The sequence below is a fragment of the Mya arenaria genome, chromosome 3 (genome assembly GCF_026914265.1).
Source record: "Mya arenaria isolate MELC-2E11 chromosome 3, ASM2691426v1".
NCBI classification, from domain to species: domain Eukaryota; kingdom Metazoa; phylum Mollusca; class Bivalvia; order Myida; family Myidae; genus Mya; species Mya arenaria.
In genome coordinates, this window is record NC_069124.1 from 84,467,501 (window position 1) to 84,495,008 (window position 27,508).

General features: G+C 35.8%; 2 protein-coding genes across 4 annotated transcripts; one reads left to right on the forward strand and one right to left on the reverse strand.

The window, feature by feature from the left end:
* Window positions 1–1,606: 1,606 nt before the first annotated feature.
* On the forward strand, window positions 1,607–10,421 carry LOC128229260 (NCK-interacting protein with SH3 domain-like). Of its 3 annotated transcripts, none has more exons than XM_052941060.1 (11): window positions 1,607–1,843; window positions 2,931–3,040; window positions 3,604–3,689; window positions 3,838–4,334; window positions 4,536–4,706; window positions 4,951–5,037; window positions 6,029–6,173; window positions 6,380–6,460; window positions 7,144–7,365; window positions 8,379–8,548; window positions 8,779–10,421. In XM_052941060.1, exons 1-11 carry the CDS (start codon window positions 1,676–1,678, stop codon window positions 8,962–8,964), a joined length of 1,923 nt encoding a protein of 640 aa, XP_052797020.1. In that variant the 5' UTR covers window positions 1,607–1,675; the 3' UTR covers window positions 8,965–10,421. The 3 variants fall into 3 exon arrangements, with proteins under 3 accessions (XP_052797020.1, XP_052797022.1, XP_052797019.1); XM_052941062.1 differs by having other exon boundaries at window positions 4,252–4,334; XM_052941059.1 differs by having other exon boundaries at window positions 3,814–4,334; window positions 8,779–10,419.
* Window positions 10,422–12,454: 2,033 nt separating this feature from the next.
* Window positions 12,455–26,286, reverse strand: LOC128229355 (dolichol-phosphate mannosyltransferase subunit 3-like). The gene is made up of 5 exons (XM_052941228.1): window positions 26,145–26,286; window positions 16,036–16,155; window positions 15,683–15,712; window positions 13,286–13,363; window positions 12,455–13,039 (listed from the first exon to the last, which is right to left on the reverse strand). Exons 1-5 carry the CDS (start codon window positions 26,145–26,147, stop codon window positions 12,986–12,988), a joined length of 285 nt encoding a protein of 94 aa, XP_052797188.1. The 5' UTR covers window positions 26,148–26,286; the 3' UTR covers window positions 12,455–12,985.
* Between the last annotated feature and the right edge of the window lie 1,222 nt (window positions 26,287–27,508).

A 27,508-nucleotide genomic window follows, 5' to 3' on the forward strand; every position in this document is an offset into this window, starting at 1 on the left:
ATCAATATGATGCAACTTCAGACAATTGCTCAACACTTCTGCATAGCGTCTGTTGTTACAGTAGTACAGTGGAATCTCAGGACTAAACATGGTAATAAATATTGCGTCCCAGCAATCCTGTCTCTCAGTTCTCTACGCCGGGGACTTTGTGGCGAATAACGGATATACGGGTCACTGTCAGATCCGTCACGGACGACACAAACACCGTGGGTTTCTTCATTAGTTCTCTGCAATTTGTAGTCTATGTACTGATCCGATTTATTTCCAACAGATAATTTAGGATCTTTATGCCCAAATATTGATTCCTAAGTGTTGCGATTTCGTTCTCACGGAACCCAATTTGTTCGTGGAAAATCCAATTACGGAGAAAACAGCAATATTTCGATGGCGAGCATGAACTCCTGTCATCTTGGAGATGATTTATACGGGAAGTGCCAATACAGGCCCACGAGTCTGCAGCGGAAGCGGCTCCAAGGCGGCATAGAGGGCAACCCTTATCAAAGTTTCTGAAACTTGGCGTCATGTAGTCCTTCAAGCAATATTCTACTCTTATTTAAACTAGAGATGCTCAGTGCAATGGTTTGAACAGAAACAATTAGTGACAGCATTTATGTTAGTGTAAACACCCAAACCCGCGGCACTGAATGCATTATTAACCCAAGTACAATGTAGATCCTGTATTCCATGTTTTTTTTAAATACATGTTAAATTTTAATTTCATATAGAAATAAAACATCCGTGTTAAATACACAATAATGTACCATTTTAAACTAGAATTACATGTGACCTACTTAAAATTCTTCTCGGCATGTCGGGTGGGCCTCGCTTCTCCTATTAGAATGTATGGTGGTCTGTCTGTGCCTATATGGCTGCATTATGGATTGGAAACGCCATGTCCCTCAGCACGACTTTAAGTTCAAGTTCGATATGTCAAAGAGGGAGGCATACGCCACAGAAATGTTATCGAAGGGAACTGCTCTGAGGGCCGCGATTAATGAAAGCTGGATCGTCCAACAGACTTTTTTAAATGAAGGAAGGCTGCCCTAGTTAGAACCACTTTACTGGAGACACTGTCTTTGTCGAGGTTCCATCGACTGCAGACAATATAGTTAGGTATTCATCCCAGGGAGTCCCGTGCCCTCTTCACGGCGTACACGCGCCAATGGATCGAATAACCTGTACATTTTCAGTCAGTTTGGAGAGCGCAAAACCCAAGTTACGCGCCCCAACAAATGATTGAAACTACTTTGCATATGTTTCACAAAATAAATATATATAAGATTTATTTATACGGTATCTTACGGGATCGTCCAGGTATTAAAAATATGTTTTTATTCTTTCAACGGGAGTTGACTGCAATTACACTATCCTAAAAGTCGTACCGAACTGTGATTTTCTCATACAATACTAGTTAACATATATGTAATAGTACCAAAGGGGTAAAAGACAAACCATCGCTTTGAATAGACACGTCTTAATTCGTAAAATTGCAGCTTCCAGTCAGTTTAGTGAACCTACTTAAAACTTGTAAACAGACATAAAGCTCTCGAACCGGTCAAACACTAATCGATTAAACCCTAAAAGCGTATTGATCAAGCTCGCCAAATTTGACAGGGAACACCGGCTGTCAAATATTTACATTTTCATTTACCCGTTATTTGCTAACTTAATCACAATGTATCGTGCTTTGTATGAATATAAAACCGACTTGCAACAGTATCTTTCATTTCAAACTGGTGATCAATTTACAGTGCTTGATAACTCCCAAAAGGATTGGTTTCTTGTACAAAATGGTTATGGTGAGATTGGTTACATTCCAAAGAATTATGTGCAAGAAGACAAGGTAGGTCATTTGACTAAGTATGAAGGTAATGTTAACTTTCTTAAGTATACAATTTTCTAATATTAAAAAAGTGTGCGTCATGACATTGTCATCATTATTTTTATTTACTTTTGTGAAGCCACAACTGAATAATGTGCGTTAAGGGAAGTTTTTAAACATTTAGACATTCATTATGTTTCATTAACGTCCAAACAAACATCGTATATATGGACAATATATTTGTGGTGATTAATAGCGGAATAGCAGTGTTTCGGATTAACAGTTTTTCGCAAATGACAGCCTTCGCAAATTATAGATGACATGAAATACTAAGTCGCGAAGATTGCAATGTCCGTTACACGTAACCAATATGATACACTCGGTTTGAGTTATCTTTCGTATACAAATATTTTTTTTATTAAGTGTTCAATCATTGACAAATAATTCGTTATTATACTTCTTTATTAAAACAACATAAAACATTTAAAACAAAATGACAGCACATATATACATTCGGATTGTTTGTTGGCGGGTTGAGTGAGCAATGCGGAGATCGAATCAGATGAGATAGACATTTTCGAATGATATTCAGATTGTGTTTACCAGCAATTATATACACACTACATCACCTAAATGAATCGCTCATTTTCTGACATCGATGTTTGTTACATACGCGTGCTCAATGTCATTCTTTAACAAGCGCTATTGTGCTCCATTGTCACCTCAAGCCGATGCCCAAGTGCATTCGCAGTATGGTGTGAAAAAAATTTGAAATAAGAATTAATAAATAGGTGTGAAAAATCAAATCGGGACCATAATATTTACTTCGGAATAGCGATTATTTCGGAATAGCGATTTCGGAAAAAATAAAATAATTTAGTTTTACAAAGAAGGAGTAAAATTGTGATCAAAAAATTATTTAGAAATAGCGATAATTTCAGATAAACGGTGTTCAGAATAGCAGTGTTCAGCTGTACTTTAAAGTTGAGATACACCGATAGACTGAATACACCGATAGATGGTTCATTGAGTATAGTCACCACCTAATATTTTAAATTTGACATTGACCATTTTCCTATTAAATTAATCAAAGTATTCACATTTTTAGGTAAGTATAAGTGAAGTACTGAAGTCCATTGACCGGGCGATAGAAGTAATCCATTATGATGCAAGCAGCAAAGGAGGAAAGTATACACACATCCAGAGAGAGAATCTTAGGTCAGCATTTTAAAAACCATTTCCTTATTCTGGTAACTATAAAAAAGACTATTATTAAATGCTGTGTTGCCGTACCATACATTTTAATTCTTGTTAAGAAAAGCACTTAAGAATAATCTTATTGCACTAAAACTTATGTTTATTATTGCAATGTAACGTTTATACAATTCATCTATAAAAATATGTCCATTTATGTCCAATATTTTTATTTATGAGCTCTTACATTTTGTCTATGGACCAATCCTACTCCAAGATAACAGACAAAAATATATGTGCTAAAGACATCTTTTAAAAAGTTACCTTATGCTACATCATAAAAAAAGTTTATTACAAACAAATAACTGTATGAACTTATACAATATTCATTATTTATTATGACTACAAATGATTAAAAAGCCTCAAATGCACAATTTGTATGGTACAGCCCAGCTTGAAGTAATAGCTGTATAAAAATACAATAGCATTTAAAAAAATATTAGTAAATTTTAGAAATCATCCTGGAATATTATGTACTAGCCGGTTGCTGCCATGGAGTTAAATAAAATGTTGTATATTTTTTTCAGAAAATTAATAGAACACCGTGATAATGTTAAGCATTCTGCTGATACTCAACAAGGTTCAGCAGCTTCCAGTGAAGTGCCAAGTTGTTGTAAGTATTATTGAAGTGGTGAAAGCTTTTCTATGCTTAGAGTTATAGTATTCATATTATCTAGTTCTAAGTCAATACATTTCATAAACAATTGTATTTGGACATGTTTTCCTACGATTTTAAGCAATACAAATGAATCGGCCATCAGCGCGGCGAGCAGCTCCTGCACCACCAGCAGAAGGTCAGAGGTCAAGGTCATCAAGTGAGGTAAAACCAGAACAGCCACATTGCAGCAGCATGGGTTTAGTCAGCAATTCACAAATACCAAAAGAGATCGTGAAAGACAATCAGGCTCAAAGCCCAGAGGTTTCAGATATGAGCAACAGAGATAAGCAATCTGCTTTATCATTAGCTATGACTTGTCCCAAGGTAGATACAACTGATACAGGGAGCAGTCCATTTCCTTCACCTTCCAAATCAAACACAATGTCAAAGAAAGTGCAAGGAGAAACAACAGTAATTGACTATAGTACTGTGGCTGTGCCTGCTAACCTTGGTGATGATCTTGTTGATGTGGTCAGAAATAACACCGGTGTTAGTTACAAGCTGTCCTGTGTTGCAGTGGAAACAATGCTCGCTCACATTGCCACCAGTATTCCCGAAGTATCCCAGCTGATGGACAGGATCAACAGAACATTTGGAGAGGTGAGAATTCGGTCAGAACATAGTAAATTTTATTTATTTAAGATTTTGATTTTATCAATTCATGTTCATAATATTTAATTTCTTATTGAATTATTTCGTATAAAATAATAATGATATTAGTCTGACAACATTTCTTTTCACTAGCTATACTGCACATCTTGATGATACACCATTTACGTTTAACATTACCCCTCTCTGAAGGTTAATGAAGGCAGTCAGGCAGAAGAAGAGATGAATGCAGACTATGAGCGATTGACTGATCTGTTTGTGAGGCTGACAGAATGTAAGGATGACTCACAGCAGCGAGGCTGGTTCCTGCATGAAGATGAACACATCATCTCTGCCAACCTTACAGAGATGCTCTCAATACTCGTTCGTGATACAACCTCATTTCCAAAATAGTATTTTGAAATGTTATATATATTAAACATTATTAAAATGTAGATTTTATGTTCAACATTTTTACATAGAGTTTTATTGTAAGGGATTTTTTAAGTGTTTTTTTTGCTTGGAATTGTTGTTTGTTTAGCTGTGTTTTGTTATTTGAATGTTCAAATAAAGACACATTATAATAGAACTCAATGGAATATTCTAAAAATATTTGTAATAATTTCAGGAAAATGCCAAGCCATCTGTTTGCCGAAAAGTTTTAGAATCAGATAGTTTCGAGAGTGTTCACAATCTTGTACAGTATTACCAAATGGTATGTATGTTTCACAACCTTTATTACCAAAATGGTATGTATGGTTCACAATCTTTATTACCAAAATGGTATGTATGGTTCACAATCTTTATTACCAAAATGGTATGTATGTTTCACAACCTTTATTACCAAAATGGTATGTATGGTTCACAATCTTTATTACCAAAATGGTATGTATGGTTCACAATCTTGTACAGTATTACCAAATCATATATGGTTCACAATCTTGTACAGTATTACAAAATGGTATGTATGGTCCACAATCTTGCACAGTATTACCAAATCATATTTATGGTTAACAATCTTGTACAGTATTACAAAATGGTATGTATGGTTCACAATCTTGTACAGCATTACCAAATGGTATGTATGGTTCACAATCTTGTACAGTATTACCAAATGGTATGTATGGTCCACAATCTTGTACAGTATTACCAAATCATATATGGTTCACAATCTTGTACAGTATTACAAAATGGTATGTATGGTTCACAATCTTGTACAGCATTACCAAATGGTATGTATGGTTCACAGTCTTGCACAGCATTACCAAATGGTATGTATGGTTCACAATCTTTAACAGTATTACAAAATGGTATGTATGGTTCACAATCTTGTACAGTATTACCAAATGGTATGTATGGTTCACAATCTTGTACTGTATTACCAAATAATATAATCTTACATTTTTAAGCTTTGGGTCCTTATGTTATAGTTTGAATGTATGCCATCCAACCAATACTTTAATACAATATCACATATAACAGTCAAGTCGTGAAAAAATGACCAAATTAATGATGAAATAATCATGTTTGACCCCATCTTATGAACAAGTTTCTGCCTTAATTAAAATGTTTAAATAGATGTCTGAGGATTTCTGTATTATGAAAGTTCACTTGTTAAAGCTTTTTAAAATATATTTTAATGCAATACAAAGTATTTGCATGGGATAGAAAATATGCAGACCTAAATATCTGTCCATCTACTGCAGGAGAACCGGGTGTCACTGCGACTGATGCTACTGCAGGTGTTTGGGGCCCTGTGCTCGCTGGAGGGCGGCAGTGCTGTCATCACCATGCTACTGTGCTCTGTCCTTACCACTGAGCTGGCCAAGGAGCTGCAGCAAAACATAGATGGTAGGATTGGTCACAGAGTGGGTCCATCTTGTGTGTAAAAATAGTTTTTATGTAAGGAAAACCAAGACTGATAAATTTGAGTTTGTATTGCAAAAAAAATGTTTTTGTGTAGAATCATTTTTTAGGACAATTTTTAAGCAGAACTGTTCCCTTTCATAGTCTGTATCAACTTATCAAACTTCATTTATAACTTGCTGTCATTGCAGATGTCCAGAGGAGCAGCTATGTGGCCCTTCTGCTGTCAATGATCTTCTCAACTGGGGAGCCAGTACCAGCAAGCCTGCATGGTCGGTCCATACTTTATTACATTACTATTTTGTGTTGATTTATTACTTTCATTTTTGTCTTGTATAAGTACAAACATAATTTAAAACTGCCAGAAACACCTCATGGTATTCATATAGAAAAATAAGTTTTCCCTTAATCAGCTCCTGTTTTTAAATGAAACGAAAACAAAATGTATTTTTTATTTTTATCGCCAGTTCACCAATTTTCCCCCCGACTATAATCCAAACACGGGCCTATAAACCTTCATCCATGATACAAGGAGCCATACAGCCATACATTTTTTTTAATACAACATGTATATTAGAATCAATTAACCTGAGGTAGAGGTGGTAAATTATAAAACATTCTGAAAAAAGTATTACTTTTACATGGAAATAAAATAAGTTCAAACAAAATATCAAAGTAAAGAAGAAATACAAATAATGGATTAAAAACAGTTAAGATAAGCAGAAGGGTTTGGTTCCAAGACCTGGATTGCTTGACAAGGTCTGTACAGCAGGACCTCTAAGGCATCAATATTTAACTCTATAAATAGAATTCTTGATTATATCATAATTATAATACCGGTAAGAAACATCTAAGAGGCCTAATGTAAACAGTGTTTAGTTTCTTCATTCATGAATAAGGCGAGTGCATGACTTTATATCCTAAATATTGCTTGTAACATAAACTTTTTTTACAGATCACTTGAATGCTGATTTCCTCAACTTCATATTTGAGAACATAGAGAACCCTGTATCGGGTGATCATGAGGACAAGCTGAGTGATGTGCTTGTGAATCTTGTGCTGGCCTTCAACCTTCACCTGCATGTGCCAGCCGCTAGTCCAATGCTGCAGGTTATCGAGGAGAGGAGGACCGTTAAGGTGTTTACAGAGAAAATACTACTGCTCTTTAACAGGGATGGTATGTCAAGATGCATGCTTTGAATTAGAGAAAGGAGAAAGCCTTGTCTGTTACCTATTCAAAAGCTTTATCAAATTTTATTTTGGATAGTTAGCCTGAAAAATACTTCGTTTTAATTTTACCCCTTACTCTTAGGGCTGTAATGAATGTTTTTGTGATCATTAAAATGCTGATGAAATGAATGTATTTTATAACATGTTCTCATAAGTTTGTTTTACAAATTGTGAATTTGTGCTGTACACGATTTCGAAGCTGCTCTAATAGGAAATTGAAAAGTCTACAAAAGTAAACAATTATAACAATGGACTGATCATGAGATTTGCTCTGTGCATATGTTTTGTTACACAGTATTGTGTCTTCTGTATGTATGCTTTTAAGTGCTGCACCATGTCCAAATATGCTTGTGTTTATACCGTAATATGTCTTTGTATGCTTGCATAGGCTTTTGTTTATATAGTACTGTGTCTTTGTATGCTTGCTCTTATACCAGAAGTGTCTATTAAAATGGGCTTGATTTAATACATATGCTTTTGTTTAAACTGTACACTGTCAATGTGTGCTTGCTTTTATACCGTATCTGTGTATGTTTGTGTTTATACAGCACTGCATCTATGCATGACAATGTTTGAACGGTTTGTGTCGAGGTATGCTTTTTTATGTTTAGATGTCTTTGTAGGCTTATATTTATGCAGTTCTTTGTCTATGTACAGGTATGCTTGTGTTTATACCGCACCAAGTCTATGTATACTTGTGTTTATTAAATACTGTACCATATCTATGTATGCTTGTGTGCACAGACCATGTATATACCATTCAGTGTCTTTATTCTTGTGATTGTATGGTCCCCTGTATACGTATGCTTCAGCAGATTGTCTTTACATGGTACCATGTCCATTATTGTGTTTATAAATGGTACCAATTTCATGTATGCTAGTTTTTATACAGAACCAATTCTATGTAATGTTTTTATTATAGGGTACCATGTCTTTGTACGCGTGTGTTTTTATGTACAGAGGATCCAGTGCGACTGTTTGAGGGCAGCAGTGTTCCTAACTCAGTGATGAAGGTACTGCAGGACCTGTACAGTAGGCCGGGCACTGCTGGGATCCTTTACACCAATGACGCCAAGGTTCTCCTGGATATCATCCTCAGACACCTGATTGACCTCTCACCTTGCGACAAGGTCAGATGTGAAACCAGTTCTTTTGCAGTCAATTTGTAATTTGAAATAGGCATTAAGGTTTTGAGTTTTATCAATAATTGTTTGAAAAGTTATTACAGACAAATTGATTGATAATATTTTAATTTGACTTTTTGAACAATTGATACAAGCCAACAAGATATTACATGTAGATCAGGATTAAAAAAAACAACATTTACACTTTTCAAACAATGTTCATTAAATTTCCACAGCTGCGTTCTTCCCACCTGAAGTTGATGCAGCTGTATCTGGAGCATGCAGACTATAAGGAGCACCGTCATCGGTCTACTGAGCTCCGTGAATGTCTACAGCGGATTCAAGCTGAGGAGGAGGACACTGGGGACGATAAACACATCGTGCAATACATATTTACAAACCTCACCCTGTTCAATGACTGAATGAGTTCTGGGTACAATGTTAATGACTAGGTTTAAATACAGGTTACATGATAAGCAGGGTAATACATATAGTGTTGGGGTACACTTTTAACAACATTGCCAGTCATGCACTTGTTCCCTCTTTCAGATGTATGACCAATATTGAAGATATTTTTTTAAATGAACTTTTGCTTTTGTATGCTTTTATTTGCTTTCTACATTTTTACACATTCCATATGAGCTTCATCACCCCAGGGTATATACAGTACTGAGCTTAATCACCCTAGGTGTCAGACAGCACTGAGCTTCATTGCCCTAGGTTACAGACAGCACTGAGCTTCATCAACCTAGGTTACAGACAGCACTGAGCTTCATCACCCTAGGTTACAGACAGCACTGAGCTTCATCACCCTAGGTTACAGACAGCACTGAGCTTCATCACCCTAGGTTACAGGCAGCACTGAGCTTCATCACCCTAGGTTACAGGCAGCACTGAGCTTCATTGCCCTAGGTTATATACAGTACTGAGCTTCATCACCCTAGGTTACAGACAGCACTGAGCTTCATCACCCTAGGTTACAGACAGCACTGAGCTTCATCACCCTAGGTTACAGACAGCACTGAGCTTCATCACCCTAGGTTACAGACAGCACTGAGCTTCATCACCCTAGGTTACAGACAGCACTGAGCTTCATCACCCTAGGTTACAGGCAGCACTGAGCTTCATTGCCCTAGGTTATATACAGTACTGAGCTTCATCACCCTAGGTTACAGACAGCACTGAGCTTCATCACCCTAGGTTACAGACAGCACTGAGCTTCATCACCCTAGGTTACAGACAACACTGAGCTTCATCACCCTAGGTTACAGACAACAATGAGCTTCATCACCCTTGGTAACACACAGCGCTGAGCTTCATTGCTGTAGGATACATACAGCACTGAGTTTAAGATAGGTGAATGGCCAATTTCAGTTATTTCCTTGAACAAATAAATGCTTAACACAATTATTTAATTTTACTTTGTTTATTGCTTTTGTTTTGTTATGCAATATTTACTACAATAAAATGCACATTGGAGAAATTCTGTTCTTTTGCGAGGTGTCGGATGTATTTATTTATTATGGTGGCATATAACTGCCGTAGATAACCTGTTAATATTCGCGAAATGTTTCATGTTAACCACTCAATCTTCGCAATAATTATCTAGCTATCTATTTAATATTCGCAAACCTATTTCAGTAAGATAAATACAGAAGGCTAAAAACTGGCTTTAAAGTGCCCGTAACTGCCGCCTGTGTCCTTTTTTAAGTTGTACAACATAAACAGGTTAAGTTTATATGGTTTGCGAATTCCAAATAAGTAACATAATAACTGGTTAACTAGATAAGATTCGGGTTACCACTTATCTATAAATGCATTTTTAGCTTTTAGTAGTAAATGGTTATCTAGAAATGATTTGCGAATTCCACTTACAGTGTGTGTATACCATGTGATGAATTACTTCATAAATGCTTCATCGGAAGGCAATATATGTGCTTCGAATGAAGACTAAAAACAAAGAAAACTTCTTTTTCTTCATCATTATAAATGATTTTAATGAAACAAAGGGCCGTCTATGCTGGTTAAAGAGCCCTGCTGTTGTTTAATTACCACCATTTGATTAGGTTTCCTCAAACACTTCGACAAACCAGTTTACAAAATAATGTTTTGACAATGCTCCACCAGGCGGTGGTTTTGCGAAAAGGTTTGTCGAACAGTTTTAAGAAACCAAACTCTCAATCAAAATTTGGTAAAGTACCGAAGATGGGGCTCTGTTAGTGGCGTCGACTGTGCTAGGTTTCATTTAAAATGGTGAACAGAAAGTAAAGTTATCTTTGATTAAATTCTTCAATTGAAGCAAAATATTGCTGTAAGACAAAACATTTATGACGTAATTTATCACTAGGTATACACACACTGACTTAGTAAGTAACTTTTTTACTGGTTACTGGTTAACTTTATAAGGTTCGTGTTCCATTGATTACTATGGAATGCTGCATAAAAGATATAGAGTATAGGTGTCTGCGCTGTAACTTTCTCAAATATGGACGGATTTTAAAATAACTTAGTGTTAAACATACCAAGACAATGTCACGTGCATGACCCGTGTCCTTACCTATAAGGTGAAGGTCACACTTTGTTTTGTTTTTGAATACTATGGAATGCTGCATATAAGGACATGGAGTACAGGTGGTCATGTATGGACAAATTTTTAAATAACATGCCACATGTGTTTGACATAACTAAGACCACTTTCTCAGAAACATGGCACGGTACTACTAATTCTTCAGCATATGGGGGATGCTTCTGTTGTCTCCATTCTCAACATCAGGTCATTTCCATGTCATAAACAAGACCTCATTAATGACTCGATTGCTTTGCGCACTGATATAATTGTTTTAACTGAATGCTGATTTCACTTACTTTGAAGATAACTTGTACATTTGCTAATCTGACAAGCTCAGTGTATGTGATGAAAGAATAGGAGGAGTTGCTGTACCTGCCAAGAAGACTGCATTTACTCAATGTAACAAGAGCTTCTTATTCAGACAATTTACCGGGTACTACAAACGATTACCTGTCCACTTGTTATGACATCAAACACCACAATTTATTTGAATGCAGTGTACTACCCGCCCACATCAGGAAATAAACAGGTGCACCTGGAAACTGTCTTGTTAGCTCAAATTAACCAGATACTGATCAAAGAGTCAATTTAGTCAATTACTTGTTCATGGGCTATATGTACACTGTGTTTTGGGCCGGTGGCCGTTGGCCTCTTACGAATAAAATGAGTTTGAGTTTGAATTTAGTCAACCATTAATTGATATAACTGGTGACTTCAACCGAAATGCGATTGCCTGTCACATTCCTCGAATATGCCCACGCACACAGAAAAAGGATTTTGCAAGTATTCTCACACACTGACCCATGTATAAGGGTCTTGTCTAGACCATATGTTTCTCATTGGTTTAGTTGGCATTAGACTAACAATAAGACTGACATATTACAGTGACCATGCATGGATCTCATGTGGTGTTTAAAACATCAATAAGGGGTAATTAGTGGTTTTATACATTCCACTTGTTCATAAACATTCCTTGCTTTGTCCACACATTTCATTGCTATTTTCTTCCCTTTTTTACATTGTTCAAAGGTCAATGTCATATACCTTGACAGCCATTGTTTTATATACATTGAAGGCCATAATAACTGGTCAAACCTAGCACAAATATGCAACATGTCTGAGGTCTGAATGTATCATTCAGCAATGCAAGTTAAGTCAATTTCGAGTTTTGAGTTCAAAGCTCAATGTCTTAAGTAGTTGAAATGCTCAAAAGTCATGCCAACACATAAAAACTGTTTGTTGTGGGATATTTTACATCTGTGATACAAGACTGTCTTTATGTCTTCCCATCGACTAAAGAGAGACTTGTAGCTATGGAAAAGTGTAAACACTAAGCAAATCAATAAATGAGCACATTTATTATGAACAGTTTATAAATATCATCAATCATCAATAAAATCTGTTTGCAAAAGCTGATAAATGTTATGGATTTACAAATTAGAATGAAAAATTTACATCATAGTTTTGTGATGCGACAACACAGGAAAGAATTGTTAACACATATCACTATTGAAACATGCAACATCAAATTATCTTTCTTGACTGGGAATGACCAGCCTTTCATTAACCTTAATACCTTAAGATTCAATTTAAACTACAACCTGATTTTTGTGACCTGCACAGAAGCACTGTAGTAATCATGAACAATTATCCAAGGAAATCCAAACATCCACTAGCAATGTACAAGAGAATCTCTGCTGTGCTTTATATAAGCATGGCTTCCAACTGACACAAAACACAAAACAAGATTATTGGCACAAACTTCAGATCTCTTCTTGTGCTGCTCTCATAAGCTCACTCGGAACAATTTAAGATGTTTAACATCAGTAGACATAGTGTTAATATAAGTCACATCAAAATTCTGTTGAAATATTTCAGTCAAAATTAAAACCTTTCGCCATCAAATCTTTTTTCGCCTCAGTTATATCCTGCAAAAAATGCAATACATTGTAATTGTTTACAAGTCACAGCAAAAATACCAATAAAAGCATTGGGTCTCCAGGTCACAAAGATGGATACATCAATATCCCCTATTTTTCAAACTAAACCAAAACAATAGTAGCATTATGTAAGTGTGGCAGTTTTCATGTAATTATTATACTTTAAATGTGAAACTATTGATAAATATTACTTTTACATTTTCAAGTTTTATGTATTTACAGAAAAAATCTTACGTTCTGCAGTTCTTCTGCAGATTGCACACAATCATTGAATGTGGCCACTCGGTAGCCTATCACAGCCACAGAGTAAAGCTGAAACAGCACATAGACAAGTAAAATGTCATATAGAGCAGGTTCGAATAGTTCATTGGCAGAACAATTAATGAGCACTCGAATACTTTGTTATTCCGAGTGAAAAAGTTATTTGTTATCCCGAGTGAAAAAGTTACTGGTATGAGAAATGCCATTAAATTTCGTGTCTTAAAAGTTAAAAGGAACAAGAGCTGTCACAGTATGTGACGAATGCCCCCGAATGTGACATTGACCTATGAACAAGGTCAGTACATGAAAAGTTGATCTTGCATTTAAGTGTCAAATACATATGGCAAGTTATTTTAAATTGCCTCTAAACATAAACAATACCACCCATACTTGACAACCTACACTGTTATGTCCTTATAAGCAGCATTCCATTGTGAATACACACTTAGTGTGACCTTGAACTTAGAGGTAGGGACATGGGTCTTGCACGCGACACGTCGTCTTGGTATGTCTGACACAAGTGGCAAGTCATTTTTAAATCTGTCCATACAAGAGAAAGTTCGGACAAGACAGCCAATACTCTATGTCCTTATATATGCAGCATTCCATTGTGAATAAACACCTAAGTGTGACCTTGACCCTAGAGGAAGGGACACGGGTCTTGCATGCAACACGTCGTCTTGGTATGTGGAACACATGTGGCAAGTTATTTTAAAATCTGTCCATACAAGGGAAAGTTACAGCCCGGACACGACAACTTATACTCTATGTCCTTATATGCAGCACTCCATTGTGAATAAACACCTAAGTGTGACCTTGACCTTAGAGGTAGGGACACGGGTCTTGCACGCGACACGTCGTCTTGGTATGTGGAACACATGTGGCAAGTTATGTTAAAATCTGTCCATACAAGGGAAAGTTACAGCACAAGACACGACAACCTATCCTCTGTGTCCTATATGCAGCACTCCATTGTGAATAAACACTAAGTGTGACCTTGACCTTAGAGGAAGGGACACGGGTCTTGCACAAGACACGTCGTCTTGGTATGTGGAACACATGTGGCAAGTTATTTTAAAATCTGTCCATACAAGGGAAAGTTACAGCCCGGACACGAGTTATTGAGCCGGACACACAGACGGACAGACGGACGGTGCGATTTTAATATGCCCACCTTTGGGGGCATAAAAATTGAGGTAGATCCTATAGAAAGGCTCATCTAAAATCGAGTATTGGACAGTATAAATTAAAGGTAGTTATGACCATTGATTCCTAAATGTGACCTTGACCTATCATTCATTTCAGTATGACCTTCAGACATGGATATCACACTAAATATCATTGTTTTCATTTTAGAATCCCCACATACATTTCCAATTTACCAACACGAAGAAACAAGACAGACAGACTATCGCCATGGTGCTGCCCAACATACTCTCCATAAAAGGATACATGTAAAATTTGAAAGAGAAAAATAAGTTTTTAAAACTGCCATAACATTTGAACAAATTGATGATCATGTGTATTAAGTTTCAGAACAATCAAAACATCTATAACTGTAAAAGCAGTTCACTCTACCAACTTTTTTTATGTCACCTGTGGATGGCAGACAAATATTTCAACTCTCTAACTTTATCATTTGAGATTCATCTTGACCAAACTTGGTCACAATGTTTATTGGCATAATAACTTGAATGAGTTCAATTAAAAAACAAATTATGACAATTGTAAAGGGTGTAATATATTAACCATTTTAATCAAACAGGCAGCCAAATGTGCTCTCAATGTTGATAGGCATAATATTTGGACTGCTTTTGATAAACAACCTCATCATATTCAATTAATGGAATTACGGTTTAAACGCATCATCCATCCTACTGATCAACCATATGGTGACCCTGATATGCCCAGTGTTTTTAACTTTTGTTGCTAGGGTCAGGGCCTTTTGAATTAAGGCACTAAATATTGAAAGTTAGAAAGAACAATGAGTTATAAAAAAAGTGACTTATTTGCATATCAAATCACTCCTATAAAAAGGAATTTAAAACAGTCTATGCAAAAATTTAAATGAATAGGATGTAAAATATTAAGATTTTTTTTAATTTTGCGATCAGATTTATGAAAAAAGTACCAGGTAATAATTTAAGAAATAGTAAACAGGGCCCTATTTAGGCATTGAAAAAAACCCCACTGACTCCTCTTTAAACATTATTTATGAGGGCCTACACTTTACAAACTCTTAAATGTTTTCTTAAGATTATCTGTCATGAAATCAAATAATAATATAACACTCTTGTAAGTTGTATTGAGTAACTGAAGCAAACATATACATTATTTAAAAAATACCTTAAGTTCTGAAACTGTACTTACTGCAAATGCTACTATCACAAATACTGGAAGCTATAAATAAAGAAACAGTATGTCAAGATAAGTATACACGCTCGTGTGACTAAATGTATTTGTTTGAGCAACAATGATTCTATTGCTGACAGTTGCTTTAAAACTTTGAATAGTTAAAATTTGAATAAACACCTTACACAACTGCTGTGTAGAGTCATTGAATGGACATTTATCAGTCAATTATGTATCTCAGTCAAAGAAGTTTTACAATTTCAAACTTTACAATTTACTTCAAACTTAATTTTAAATGACATTTATAAATGGAAAAGTAAATCAATTATTTACAGTATCAGAAGTTCAGAACAAAAGAAAAATGAACTCACAAAAAGTATGACATCCTTGGTTGAGTCGTTGATGTCTGAGTCTATGTATCCCAGAAGGAGACTTATCCAGAGTGCCAGGAATGCCCCACCCGCCATCAACCACTGGAACAACTTCGGAATCTGAAAAACAACAAACAATTTCATCATTTTAATTTAGAAATTTGCAATTATTGTTTCTAATCATTTGTCTGAAAATGCTCAAGCCATCAAATTATTTAAAAGATGATATTTTAAATTAAATACACAGAAGATATATTATCCTTACAAGGCAGGTATCAAATCCAAAATATTCCATTTTATTCTTGATAAATGTGTTTTCTTTTACATATGTATCATAATTCTGGAATGATCATAACAATGGATTGGTAGTTCCAACGAGAAGAGATGACCAAAGACTCACACCTGTCCAGATGTTCAGTCACACATATCACACCTTGGCAGACAATTTATGGGCTTGACCACATTCAATAATTATCAAGTCCAGGAGAATTTCTTTGGTGTTGACCATCAGTTTAGCTTTGAGATCAAAGTTCCATGCAATAACACCCACATTTGACCACAATAAGTATGAATGATATACTATGGCTGAATTCAAAATCTTTGATTGTTGAATGTGAAGTTGTAAAAAAACTGGCAACATTTGGAATCTAACCTCATATATACTCCTTACTCCTTGATGAAAAGTGTCTGTATCTACTACAACCATTCAAGCACCTGATTGATAATAACCAGGTGCTTGATATGTAACTTCCAAAATGAAGCAATAATCCTGAATGTCTGTGAAGTACTGCTGTCTGAGAACCACTTGCCTATTGGTAGAGTGTCAATGCGTGTATTTCATTTGTTTATGATTGAATCGTAAATGGAAATAGCATAAAAGGTCTTTTTTTCTTGTTGAGACAGTTCTTAGCTTCTCAGCTGTATAAAAGTTAAGCAATAATTTGCCTTTCTTTGGGAGATATGTGCTGTTGATTAAGGCTAGCTAGATTTATCTAGCTATTTTGCTAGATAATCCAGCGAAAAACAAAAGGCCCCATAAGGGCCTATGTTCTACTGGCATGGCTCTTGCGGTCATTTTCAATCCAGTGCATGTATGTATGGGTAATAGGCAACCAACATATAGTTATGTTTTGTGTTTGGGTTAGCTGAAAACGTTGCACGTTCAACATCTGAGGACAGATTGTAGGCAGGTTAGTTGCATGATCTATTTTAATATGTGCCAAATAAACGTCATCTGAGGAAAAAAAATGCTTTCAAAACTGTACTTATGGTCAAAATTTCTTTAAAAATAAACAAATTTGGTCAAAAGGTCAAAGTCAAGGTCTTCGAGGACAAATTTGATGATCATTTGCAAAACTGTACACATGGTCCAAATTTCATTGCTGTAGCTTAAACAACAAAGAAGGTCAAAAGGGGTGGGGCCAGCTTTGGCCCAAGGGGCATAATTTCAACTGTCTTGCTATATGGTCATAATATTTTATAATTTTTGAAAAATATTTCCTAAATAGGAAACTTGTGACCCCCTGGGCAGTGCCAGTTTTGACCCCAGGGGCATAATTTGAACAACCATGGTAGCGGACCACTAAATTATGCCTTATTCAAAATAGCAAGGGTCTGCATAGCTGTTTTAGACAAAAAGATTTTCAAACATTCCCAATTTTAGTATACCATCACCCCAGGGGCATAATTTGAACAAACATTCATAAGCAATTGTGTTTAGATGGATGCACGAACACACAAAAAGATTTTCAAACATTTCTACAATTTAAGTATACCAAACCTGTGAACCTGGGGGCGTGGCCAGTAATGACCCCAGGGGCATAATTTGAACAAACATTCACAACCAATTGTATTTAGATGGATGCGCAAACACCAGACACTGGCCAATAGAGCTAAATATGGCCTTTGGCCTTTCAACAAGAACAAGGGAGAGTAGTACACAAAACCAACTGCACAACCAAAAAGCAAGTTGTGTCCTTTAATCCTAGACTTGACTTTACATGTAAACTTGGCTTAAAATAGACTTCACTCATGTAGACTTGGCTAAAAATATTTTTTTTTTAATACTTTCAAGGACCATAATCTAGGCATGCATGGGCGGATCTGGCTGGTTTTTAAAAGGTTTTTGTGTGGGTTAGAACCAGCCGCCTGGTTAGCTCTGTTGGTTTGAGCGCCATGCTAGTGTTCCGTCGGAAGTGTTTTAACCAGAAATTAAAAAGGGCAGGGTGGGCCAAAAAAAGGTCAGGGTGGGCAAAAAAAGGGGGCAGGGTGCTTTCTGAAATGGGAAGAACAATGCACACAATATTAGCTTTGTATTGTTGTAACAAATTGTACCTTATCAAAGTCCATAAAGCATATGCAAGTTCATGTACACATTGGAGTAATATCCCTACAAAATACTCTTAAATTAAGAGTCTTAATTCTTCTTCCTTGTTCATTTTCACTTCAGACACTTTCTTTATCATCTCAGGTTGTTGTCCCCATGGCTCTCACAAGGCTGATTTTTGGGGGGAGAAGTCACTTCTCCCTTCATCAAAATTAGGGAAAAGTGAGGAGACTTTAAGGAGAAGAGATACTTGATATAAATAAAACTTGATATCAATATTGTGCCATGCCACAAAACTCACAAAAGATTCACATTTATGTTGATTGACTAGAGGATAGGGTAATAGGGTACGAATGTCACATTCAGCTCTGCTGTTATTTACTTCTTGTCTTTGGTTATAATTTTTAATATTCTGACATTTCAAATCCAAATGACATTTAAAGGGGCTGTACTCTGTATGATGAAATAGCGAAAAAAAATAGAAAATTGTCAAAAACTGACATTAACTTGGTATTGATGTGTACAATGAAACTTACTTACTGAAGTATCACATATAGTTTAAAACTAATTTATTTTTCGCAGTTTTTTTCCATTAAAAAAATTACTAGGTATGTCTACCTAGTAGAATGTTATCACGTGATATTACCATGTCGGGTATATAGCTTAAAAATTACAACCATTTAGGGTAAAGCCTTCGTAGCACAGTGGATACAACACTGGACTGCAATTTTGGCGACACCAGTTCATACCCAGTCTTCGACTCGATTTTTTTTTTTACATTTTGGTATTTTTGTTTACAATTATGATATCAAAGAGTAAAACATTTTATTAAATAATTGTCCTAAAATTTGTTACAGAAAAAAACTTTTTTTGGTGTGATTCTGGTGTACAATCTCTGTCCTTCATCAAAAGCTCACTAATACTTCATATAACATCGAAAATAAAATGTTCTCTGACAAAATGGCGGTGACCGAATCTTCTACTTTTAAACATCGTAAAAATGAAGAAAATACTGTAAGTATGTAAAATGTTCTGACAAAATGGCGGTGACTCGCTGAATCTTCTACTTTTAAACAGCGTAAGGAAAATACTGTAAGTAAACGCTATATAAAGCAAAAAAAAGGTTTTGTGGTTACATAACATATTTTCATCATGAACATTCAACAAAAAAACTAAAAAAAAAAAACCCATCAGACATTTGTCAAGAAGTATTTGATTTTCTTAGTGCCACCTTGCCAATGGCAATTAGTCCAAATAATTGTCATTATCGGATTATTTTACGATATTTGATATTGCAAATCCTTCACATACAAATTGTTTTGTACCAAAAGTGGGTACAGTACAATCAACGAGTTAGACCCACTTTCCGTTTTCCTCCGCGGATTTTCGCTATCGCGGCCATCATAACGAATTTATCTTTTGTCCGCGTTCCCCGGAGTTGAAATTTAAGGCCCTCGGAGGGTGATCGACCGAAAAATGACGAAGGTGGCATTCCTCGGAGGGGTAACCTCCGAGAAAGTCTGCGGACACTTGATAAGAATCTACGTTCAAGTTATTTTTTATTAAACAATTCCATCGATTATGACGGCTGCAGTAAATCGCCATTATTTTTTTCCTATGAACGTTTTACATGAATTTAGCTTACTACAAAAATGCAGTCGTATTTCACTATTTGCACATGCATCTTATAAACGTGTTTTTTACTAATGACTGAATACAGTGTTCTGCCAAAGGACGTGCCGAAAAAATCGGGATGGCGAAACGAAATACCTGTAGATGGGCCGATCGGCCCGCCCGTTTTTCAAAAAGCCGTTTTGACTTAATTAAATTTTTAAAGAGCCGTTTCGACTTAATTGATTTCTTTTTCAGAAGTTTACAGCACAGCATTCATTCGATAAAACAATGATTTTCATTGGTCCGTATACGTGTAACTATCCAACCGTGAGGGGTAGTATATTTTTTTACCAAATTCAATGTCATCATCATGGCTGAGAAAAAGAAAACAACTCAAATTAGAGGGGGGAGATATAAACAAATTCAATTTCAATGAGGCCCTCAACAGGTGCATAAGAGGAACGCAAAACAGAGGAAAATGTTCCTGGGTGGGGAGGGTTATAATTTAGGGATGTGATTTGTCCGCGGATTCTCGGAATTACGTGGATCTTATGGCCCCAAGGACCCCCCCCCCAAAAAAAAAAAATAAATAAAAAAAAGTTTGTTTTTTTAGCTGATTAAAAAAGATAATAGTGTGCTTTTGTGCCAGTTTTTCTTGTACGGCAGTGTGCTTTTTACCCCAAAAGTGCCCCTCAATCAGTCAATCACATCCCTGATAAAGCATAACATTGACATGTGAAACTGTTCATCAACGTATATCATTGTGTCTCAATTGTGCCATGTTTATAGTTTTTTTCTAAATGTTAAATTGATCTGTCCAATATTTGAGAATACTGATGTCATGTGGATGTTACACCATGTATATAATGGGTAAATAAAACACTTTCATTTAAAAGTTTTCATTTTTCCCCTGGAAAAGGTCATGGCCCTTCACTTTTGAAAATGGCCCCTAATTTTCATGACTGCTGGGCCATCCGGCCCCATCTTTTTCAATCCTTGGCAGAACACTGCTGAATACATTGATAAACACATTTCACCCGAAAAAGGCTAGGTCACTTATTACACATTTTCGGAAAATCAGGCGGTCAAAGTTCAGAGCGCATGGTTGAAGGCCTTCTTGCCTCGTTTTCTGTGGAAAAATTCCCTAAAACGTCATAGCTATTTTTAACCACCAATAATAAATAGTATACTCTATCACGGACCAATAAACCAACTGGCAACTGCCCGATATCTGTGAAACGATAAGAAATAATAATTTACCCACAATCCTTAGCGCGCGCTCGGCAAATATTGGAAAATTCCGCCGAATCTCCGATCGGTGATTAACAGCGATCTTCGGTTATTTCCACCAGCTCTGCTGATGATTATTTTTAACACCTATCGACATGTCGCATGTAATATGTTTGTAGTTTGCCTTTATTGTATTCTCTCTTATTATCGAAGTATTAATCAGGACCTAATATGTTCCTGATTTAATTTATATTTAGTTTTAATTAATGTTTTCCTTCATGTTTATATATTCGTCCGATGTCGGACGTCTCAAAAACGACCACACGGTAAGATCTCAGAATGAAATGGTGCTGCACACGTGAGTTTGAGCTAATCGCATTACACAGACGAGAGTTGCCAATCCATGGTTTATAGGTCCAAGACTCTATATATTGTATTAAGGGTTTCTGCTAGGCCTTTATGGCTTGTTGGGCCCGACGTGCCTTCCGCTAGCAAGGCTAATTACTGACACGCGTTAATATGCCGACATGCTTTAATCCGCGCAGCGACAATCCTTATCAAAACAATCATCAGTTTTGACAATACACAGTTTTTCTTCGATTGCAATGGTTGCAACCTGGTTAACCTTCCACCATATATCCAGCCATTCAGGAACGACGACAGCATGAAGGCGTGTCGGTGAGGATCGACGGTGCAATTAACCAAACTCGTCCTATTCTTTATCAAAATGAGAATGTGTGAAAAACACTACTGTCGTAATTGCGACCTTCATCCCTATAATCATCTATGAATGCAAAGTAAACAATAAGTGTTAATTGATTTACGATCAATACTGTCAATATTGTATTGTCGGAATAATAAATGAAGAGTAACACTTAAACCTTTTCGCAAATATTTTTAATGTAAATCCGACTTGAGTTGGTAATTAAAAATCATAGGAACATAACTGTAAACGTGTTTAAAATGCAGGAAATTGCACCATTTTGATTACGAAAATAAAAAAAATCAACGTCCGGAGGGGACACCCCTCCCAAACTCCTCCCCTTCCGACATGCCTTATGAATTTCCTGGAGGAAACACTGGAATTGATCATGCGCGTGACATCAGAGGTCATGGTTAAGAATCGTGTAAAATGTCGGCTGTTTTACGATGCAATACAATTAGTGGCAATTCATCAATGTTTACTATTAACAAGTCAAGACAATATTCAATTGGTGTTAACAGACACAAATACAAATTAAACGCTGGTAAGAATCTTGTATGATTATTAATGTACATAAGCATAAAAACAATAACTTCTGAACAGGAGTGATTTCTTGCTTATCTGATTAGAAACAGAGTATTAACCTCGGAGGAAGTCCGCGATCATCGACTTTATCCCTCGGAGTGAGCAAGGAAAGTGGGTCTAACTCGTTGAGTGTACTGTAGTTATTCTTATCATATTCCAGGTTAGAAGCGTAAGTTAGGCCTAAAAATAAAATATGTCTGTTTCCTGTAACCCGACCGACCGTAATTTTTTACCATCGACCGCAATTTTTTTATGCCCCAAAATTCGAAAAGTCAGATTTTTAGCGATCTCTGGCCTATGATGACAACGATAATTTAAATATTTTGGTAGTGTCCGAAACGTTGAATAGTTACAAACGTTTCCGGTTTGACAAGTTGAAACAATGGCAAAAACCTTAATGGCTGTGGCATTAAACTGCAGGGCTTTCAATTGAGCTCCCGGGTTTTGACGCACAGGAATCGTTAATGACCCGAAATCAACGCATCATCCATTTGTAATATGCATCAGTTTTGACACGGGATATTTCGGTGTGAGAGTCGGTATCATCTGAAAGGAGCCTCAATGCATGATCTGAATGTTTGTTTAACCCACAAGAGCAATTTACACCCGAAGTGACAAGTGATTATCGATCTGGAATCTGATCGGTAACCTTGTCAATTAGCAGCACTCAAACTCAATGACGTAATATTAACTCCGCCCATTATGCAAATTAACGGATACCTTCCGCTTTTTCGCTAAGTGCAATGGTTTTGAAAAACAACAATGCTAGGATATATTTTGTTCATTTATTTTAAGTTTTTTTTATTATATCTCCTGTTAATTAAAAAATATTCTTATAAGTTTTTAATGAGTTAACAGAAAAATAAACATTTTTCCTACCACATGGTCTAAAAAGCACGGAAAACAGGTGCACGCTAACTTCCTGTCAATTTTAATGAAAGTGAAAGGAGAACTAATTATAGTTATAGTTTAGTTCTATCACGGACCTGGTTTATAGGTCCGTGGTTCTATAACAAAACTGTTATGGTTTTGCCATTTATGAAAAATACGATGTTGCAATACTGGCAATAGGAACGTTAAATGTTTTTGTTTACTTCCGGAAAGAAAGATAAACCTGAAAGTGAAAGTTAAAGTAAGAAAGATGTCGTTGCAACTAAACAATCGCTGGTGCATATTGGAATTTGACAAGGATGCACTGGGTTACATAACAAAGATGCATTAACTAAATAATATGTTCGTCAGAGTCAGAACATATTTTACCAAGTTTTGACTCTGGGAATGTTTTAACCCCCGTTAAGTACAGTCAAGTCCAGAAAAGGAAAAAACAACAAGGTGAAAGTTACATTGATTATCGTGCTTGAGATTTTTACAGAATGAACAGTGGATCTAATACAGCAGATCTTTTTAAAACACTGAAAATTGTTAAAAAAATAAGTTGTGGAAACTATTTAAGGTACTGTACGTGTACTAGTTTTGCTGTTTTACTGTTTAAAAAAGAAAATGGTATTACTTTTTTATTAGTCAGTCTAAGCTTTTTTGATACTGATTCTAGTCTATTTAAACATATTCCAGTCCAATCTGTTATTTTACACTGTTCGCTGTCGAGTCAGCAGGTAAGGTTTAAGTGTCCAAGCAGTGAACAGTGTAGACCATGGGTCTACACTGGTCCCAAAGATCTGTACAATTCTGACAGCCTCTAAGAGTTAAATGGTTTAGTCATCGATTCTAGTCATTTATCAATAGAAGTATTGATTTATATAAAATTATGTTTTGTGGAGATTCTTGCCTGTTCATGTTGTAACAGCATTTTATTTTATAATAGTTGTCATGTACATTTAATTGTAATACAACTTGATATTATTACACAGTCTATCTTAAAATAGTCTGTGCAATAATATCATGTTTTATTATTAGAAAATGTATGCATTTTGAAAGTTTTGTTTAAAACGATTGCCAAAAATAAATTGTCTAAATGTTCTTTGATTCACTCTTTCACTGGGTTATATTTGCAAAGTGTAAAGATGAACTGCTTCCCTGGTGAACATACTGACAATGCTCAAAATTGCACATAATGTTGCCACTGCTGGGAGTCGAACCCATGGCTTGCCCTTTGAAAGGATGCATTCTACAACTGAAATACATGTACCATGGCTAAAAATAACTGATAAACAATGCTGTTTCTCTGTCAAGCTTCACCTATATATAGATGTGAAAAAATCACTTAGTCTTGATTTATTACAATGATGATGTATTTTATGTTTTGATGGCTGTCAAGCTAGCAGTTTTAGCTTATAAGTGGCAGAAAGATTGAATCTATATATCACACTGAATTCTTATTAAAATAATTCACCTGAAATAAACTTGAATATTGGATCATTCTGACATTTAAAAAAAAAAAAAAAAAAAAAAAAAAAAAATCCCTACCTACCGACCCATCTTTTTTTTAGCATGTTACAGGAAACAGACATATATTTTTTTTAGGCCTTAAGTTAGGGATTAGAAGAATCCCGTATTACACGTCTATAATTTTAAAATAAATGGTAATGACCAGGTCAGCTGCTTAAAAAAACAACAGTCAGCAGCTTAAAAAAAAAATGTTCTAAAAGCTGTGCCTTGTTTGTACACAGCAAGTATCAATTTTTTTTTTTTTTAAGTTTCCTAATGCTTGACAACAATTTTTTCATTCCCTCGCTTTTTCTATTGCATTTTAACAAACTTTTATCATTTGACCAGTGCCTGCAAAAGGGCAGGGTAAAAACAAAGGGCAGGGCACCCTTCCATTTAGTCCAAATAATTGTACGTTGACGGCTTTTCTTCATTTCATTCTGTCAAAACATAACGATATATACATGAAGGGCACCTGCAAGGCTTCAGGTCACAGTTTTAAATCGCTCTGAACATTTCGGCTATGGCCGAGTTGTTACGATTGTATAACGAGGTCCATCTCGAAGCTTTGTCGGAGGAGGCCGAGTTATTACGATTGTATCGAGTTGTTCCCCTTTGCATAATTGTTGTCTGTGTCAGTCAACTTTCGTTTTATTGGAAAGGTAAACAACTTGTTTTAATCCATTAAATGCTTGTTTAGTGCAAAATAACATTTCACTTACATGGTAAAATATGAATATAACTTTTTATGATCAATTTCAACCATAAAATACTTCACTAAAAACAATTTCTAATTTTTAAAACACCCCAGTTTTTGCACATTCCAGTTTAGATGTTAGGGATTGGAAGAATCCCATATAACATGTCTATTATTTTAGACTACCCTTCCATTATGCATTAGCTAAAACACTAGTTGGTCATGGGTTCAAGACCAACACCTAGTGGACTTTTCCTCCCAGGTTTACTTTTAGACGAACATCTCAGGGGTAATAGATAAACATAAACCCTGTTTTCACTATAAAACATTAATATGGGGAATGCATTTGTAGTTCTGCAACCTTAACAATACAATTAGTTTACTGTAACCTTTTCTCAACTTTTTAGTCACGAAATCGTATTACTTTATGATTTATTGTGTTATTTATGCAACACAAGCATTTAAAATATATATGTTGCGTATATCATTCTTTAATCCTTCATAATTTTTTTCGAACTAAATTAAAAAAAACTTTATGTCGTTCATTTTTGTCAATAATAAGGTATTACCATGTTTTTTCAGGTTGTTGACGTGTCCACCATACTTTGCTTTAACAATTAAACGAAAAAAAAACATGTTTAAAAATGCTTTCAATGATTTTGAAACATAGTTTGAACACAAAATGCATACACATATTTGAATTCAATAATTAATTAATTGAATAAAAGCATTTAATGAAATTTACAGTATTATTTAAAATATTAATAAAAAATCATTTTTTCGTCATTAGTAATCTTACTTTGCCTTTGGTAAATTACCCATTGGTTTGTTTGTCGTAAAATATATTTTCAACAAATATTTTATTTTTCGAAACATGGTTTTAGCAAATGTCAAACAAACGTTCAGCATTTCATTTTTGCATGCATAAAACCTTAAATTTAAATCTTAATATAATCTGTCGGTATTGATGTAGTTTACGACATATCTATTTCTCAGGTTGCCACCTGTCAAAAAAGCTAACGCCAAGCCAGCAGCCAATAGCTAGCAGCCAATAAGTGTTTGCGTTGACTTACGGAAATAGATACGACGAAATAGAGAAAATTGCCAAATACATTAAGTCAGCAGCCAATAAGGAATTTAATCATAACCGTAATAAATTTTGCACTGAAAATTCTTGAAATGCACCAGATTGTGGAAGTAAAAGGAAACATAAAACACATTTATTGGTGAACGCTGAATAAGAATTGGACGTAATTCAGTTTAATGCAATAAATAAAATGATGAAAGAATATCGATTAAAGAAGACAGCAAGTCTGGTTTGATATCAATAACATAGATCGCTGTATAGATGTATTTATAACCACTAAACGAGGACTGGACGTTCTGTATGATGCAATAAATGTAATATTAAATGAATATTAATGAAAAATTAAATAAACATACAATCATGATCAATCTCTGTTTTGACGTACAGGCCACCACAGCCTAACCAATTGAAACCAAACATCACGGAACTTGGGTGGCTGTTACGACCAGAAGGAGGCGATGTGACGCCCCAAGACACGGTACTGGCATGTAGGGGACATCCAGGGCTATCACCTAGCACCGCCCAATAACTTCCATCTTGGGGTGAGCTTGACCAAAATTGACCCCCAACGTCCAGGACCCCCTATTTGGGTAAAACAAGCACATGGACCTACTTTGGGTGGCTGTTACGACCAGAAGGAGGCGATGTGACGCCCCAAGACACGGGTACTGGCATGTAGGGGACATCCAGGGCTATCACCTAGCACCGCCCAATAACTTCCATCTTGGGGTGAGCTTGACCAAAATTGACCCCCAACGTCCAGGACCCCCTATTTGGGTAAAACAAGCACATGGACCTACTTTGGGTGGCTGTTACGACCAGAAGGAGGCGATGTGACGCCCCAAG

What these genes read in the sequence shown, in the direction of transcription:
- LOC128229260 (XM_052941059.1), top strand. Translation starts at nt 1,676, where the DNA reads ATGTATCGTGCTTTGTATGAATATAAAACCGACTTGCAACAGTATCTT. An exon ending in TCAACAGAACATTTGGAGAG is followed by an intron (nt 4,335 to 4,535) that starts GTGAGAATTCGG and finishes CCCTCTCTGAAG; the next exon opens with GTTAATGAAGGCAGTCAGGC. An exon ending in AGTACCAGCAAGCCTGCATG is followed by an intron (nt 6,461 to 7,143) that starts GTCGGTCCATAC and finishes CTTTTTTTACAG; the next exon opens with ATCACTTGAATGCTGATTTC.
- LOC128229355 (XM_052941228.1), bottom strand. An exon ending in CCAAGGATGTCATACTTTTT is followed by an intron (nt 15,713 to 16,035) that starts GTGAGTTCATTT and finishes CTTTATTTATAG; the next exon opens with CTTCCAGTATTTGTGATAGT. An exon ending in TTGTGATAGTAGCATTTGCA is followed by an intron (nt 13,364 to 15,682) that starts GTAAGTACAGTT and finishes GTGCTGTTTCAG; the next exon opens with CTTTACTCTGTGGCTGTGAT.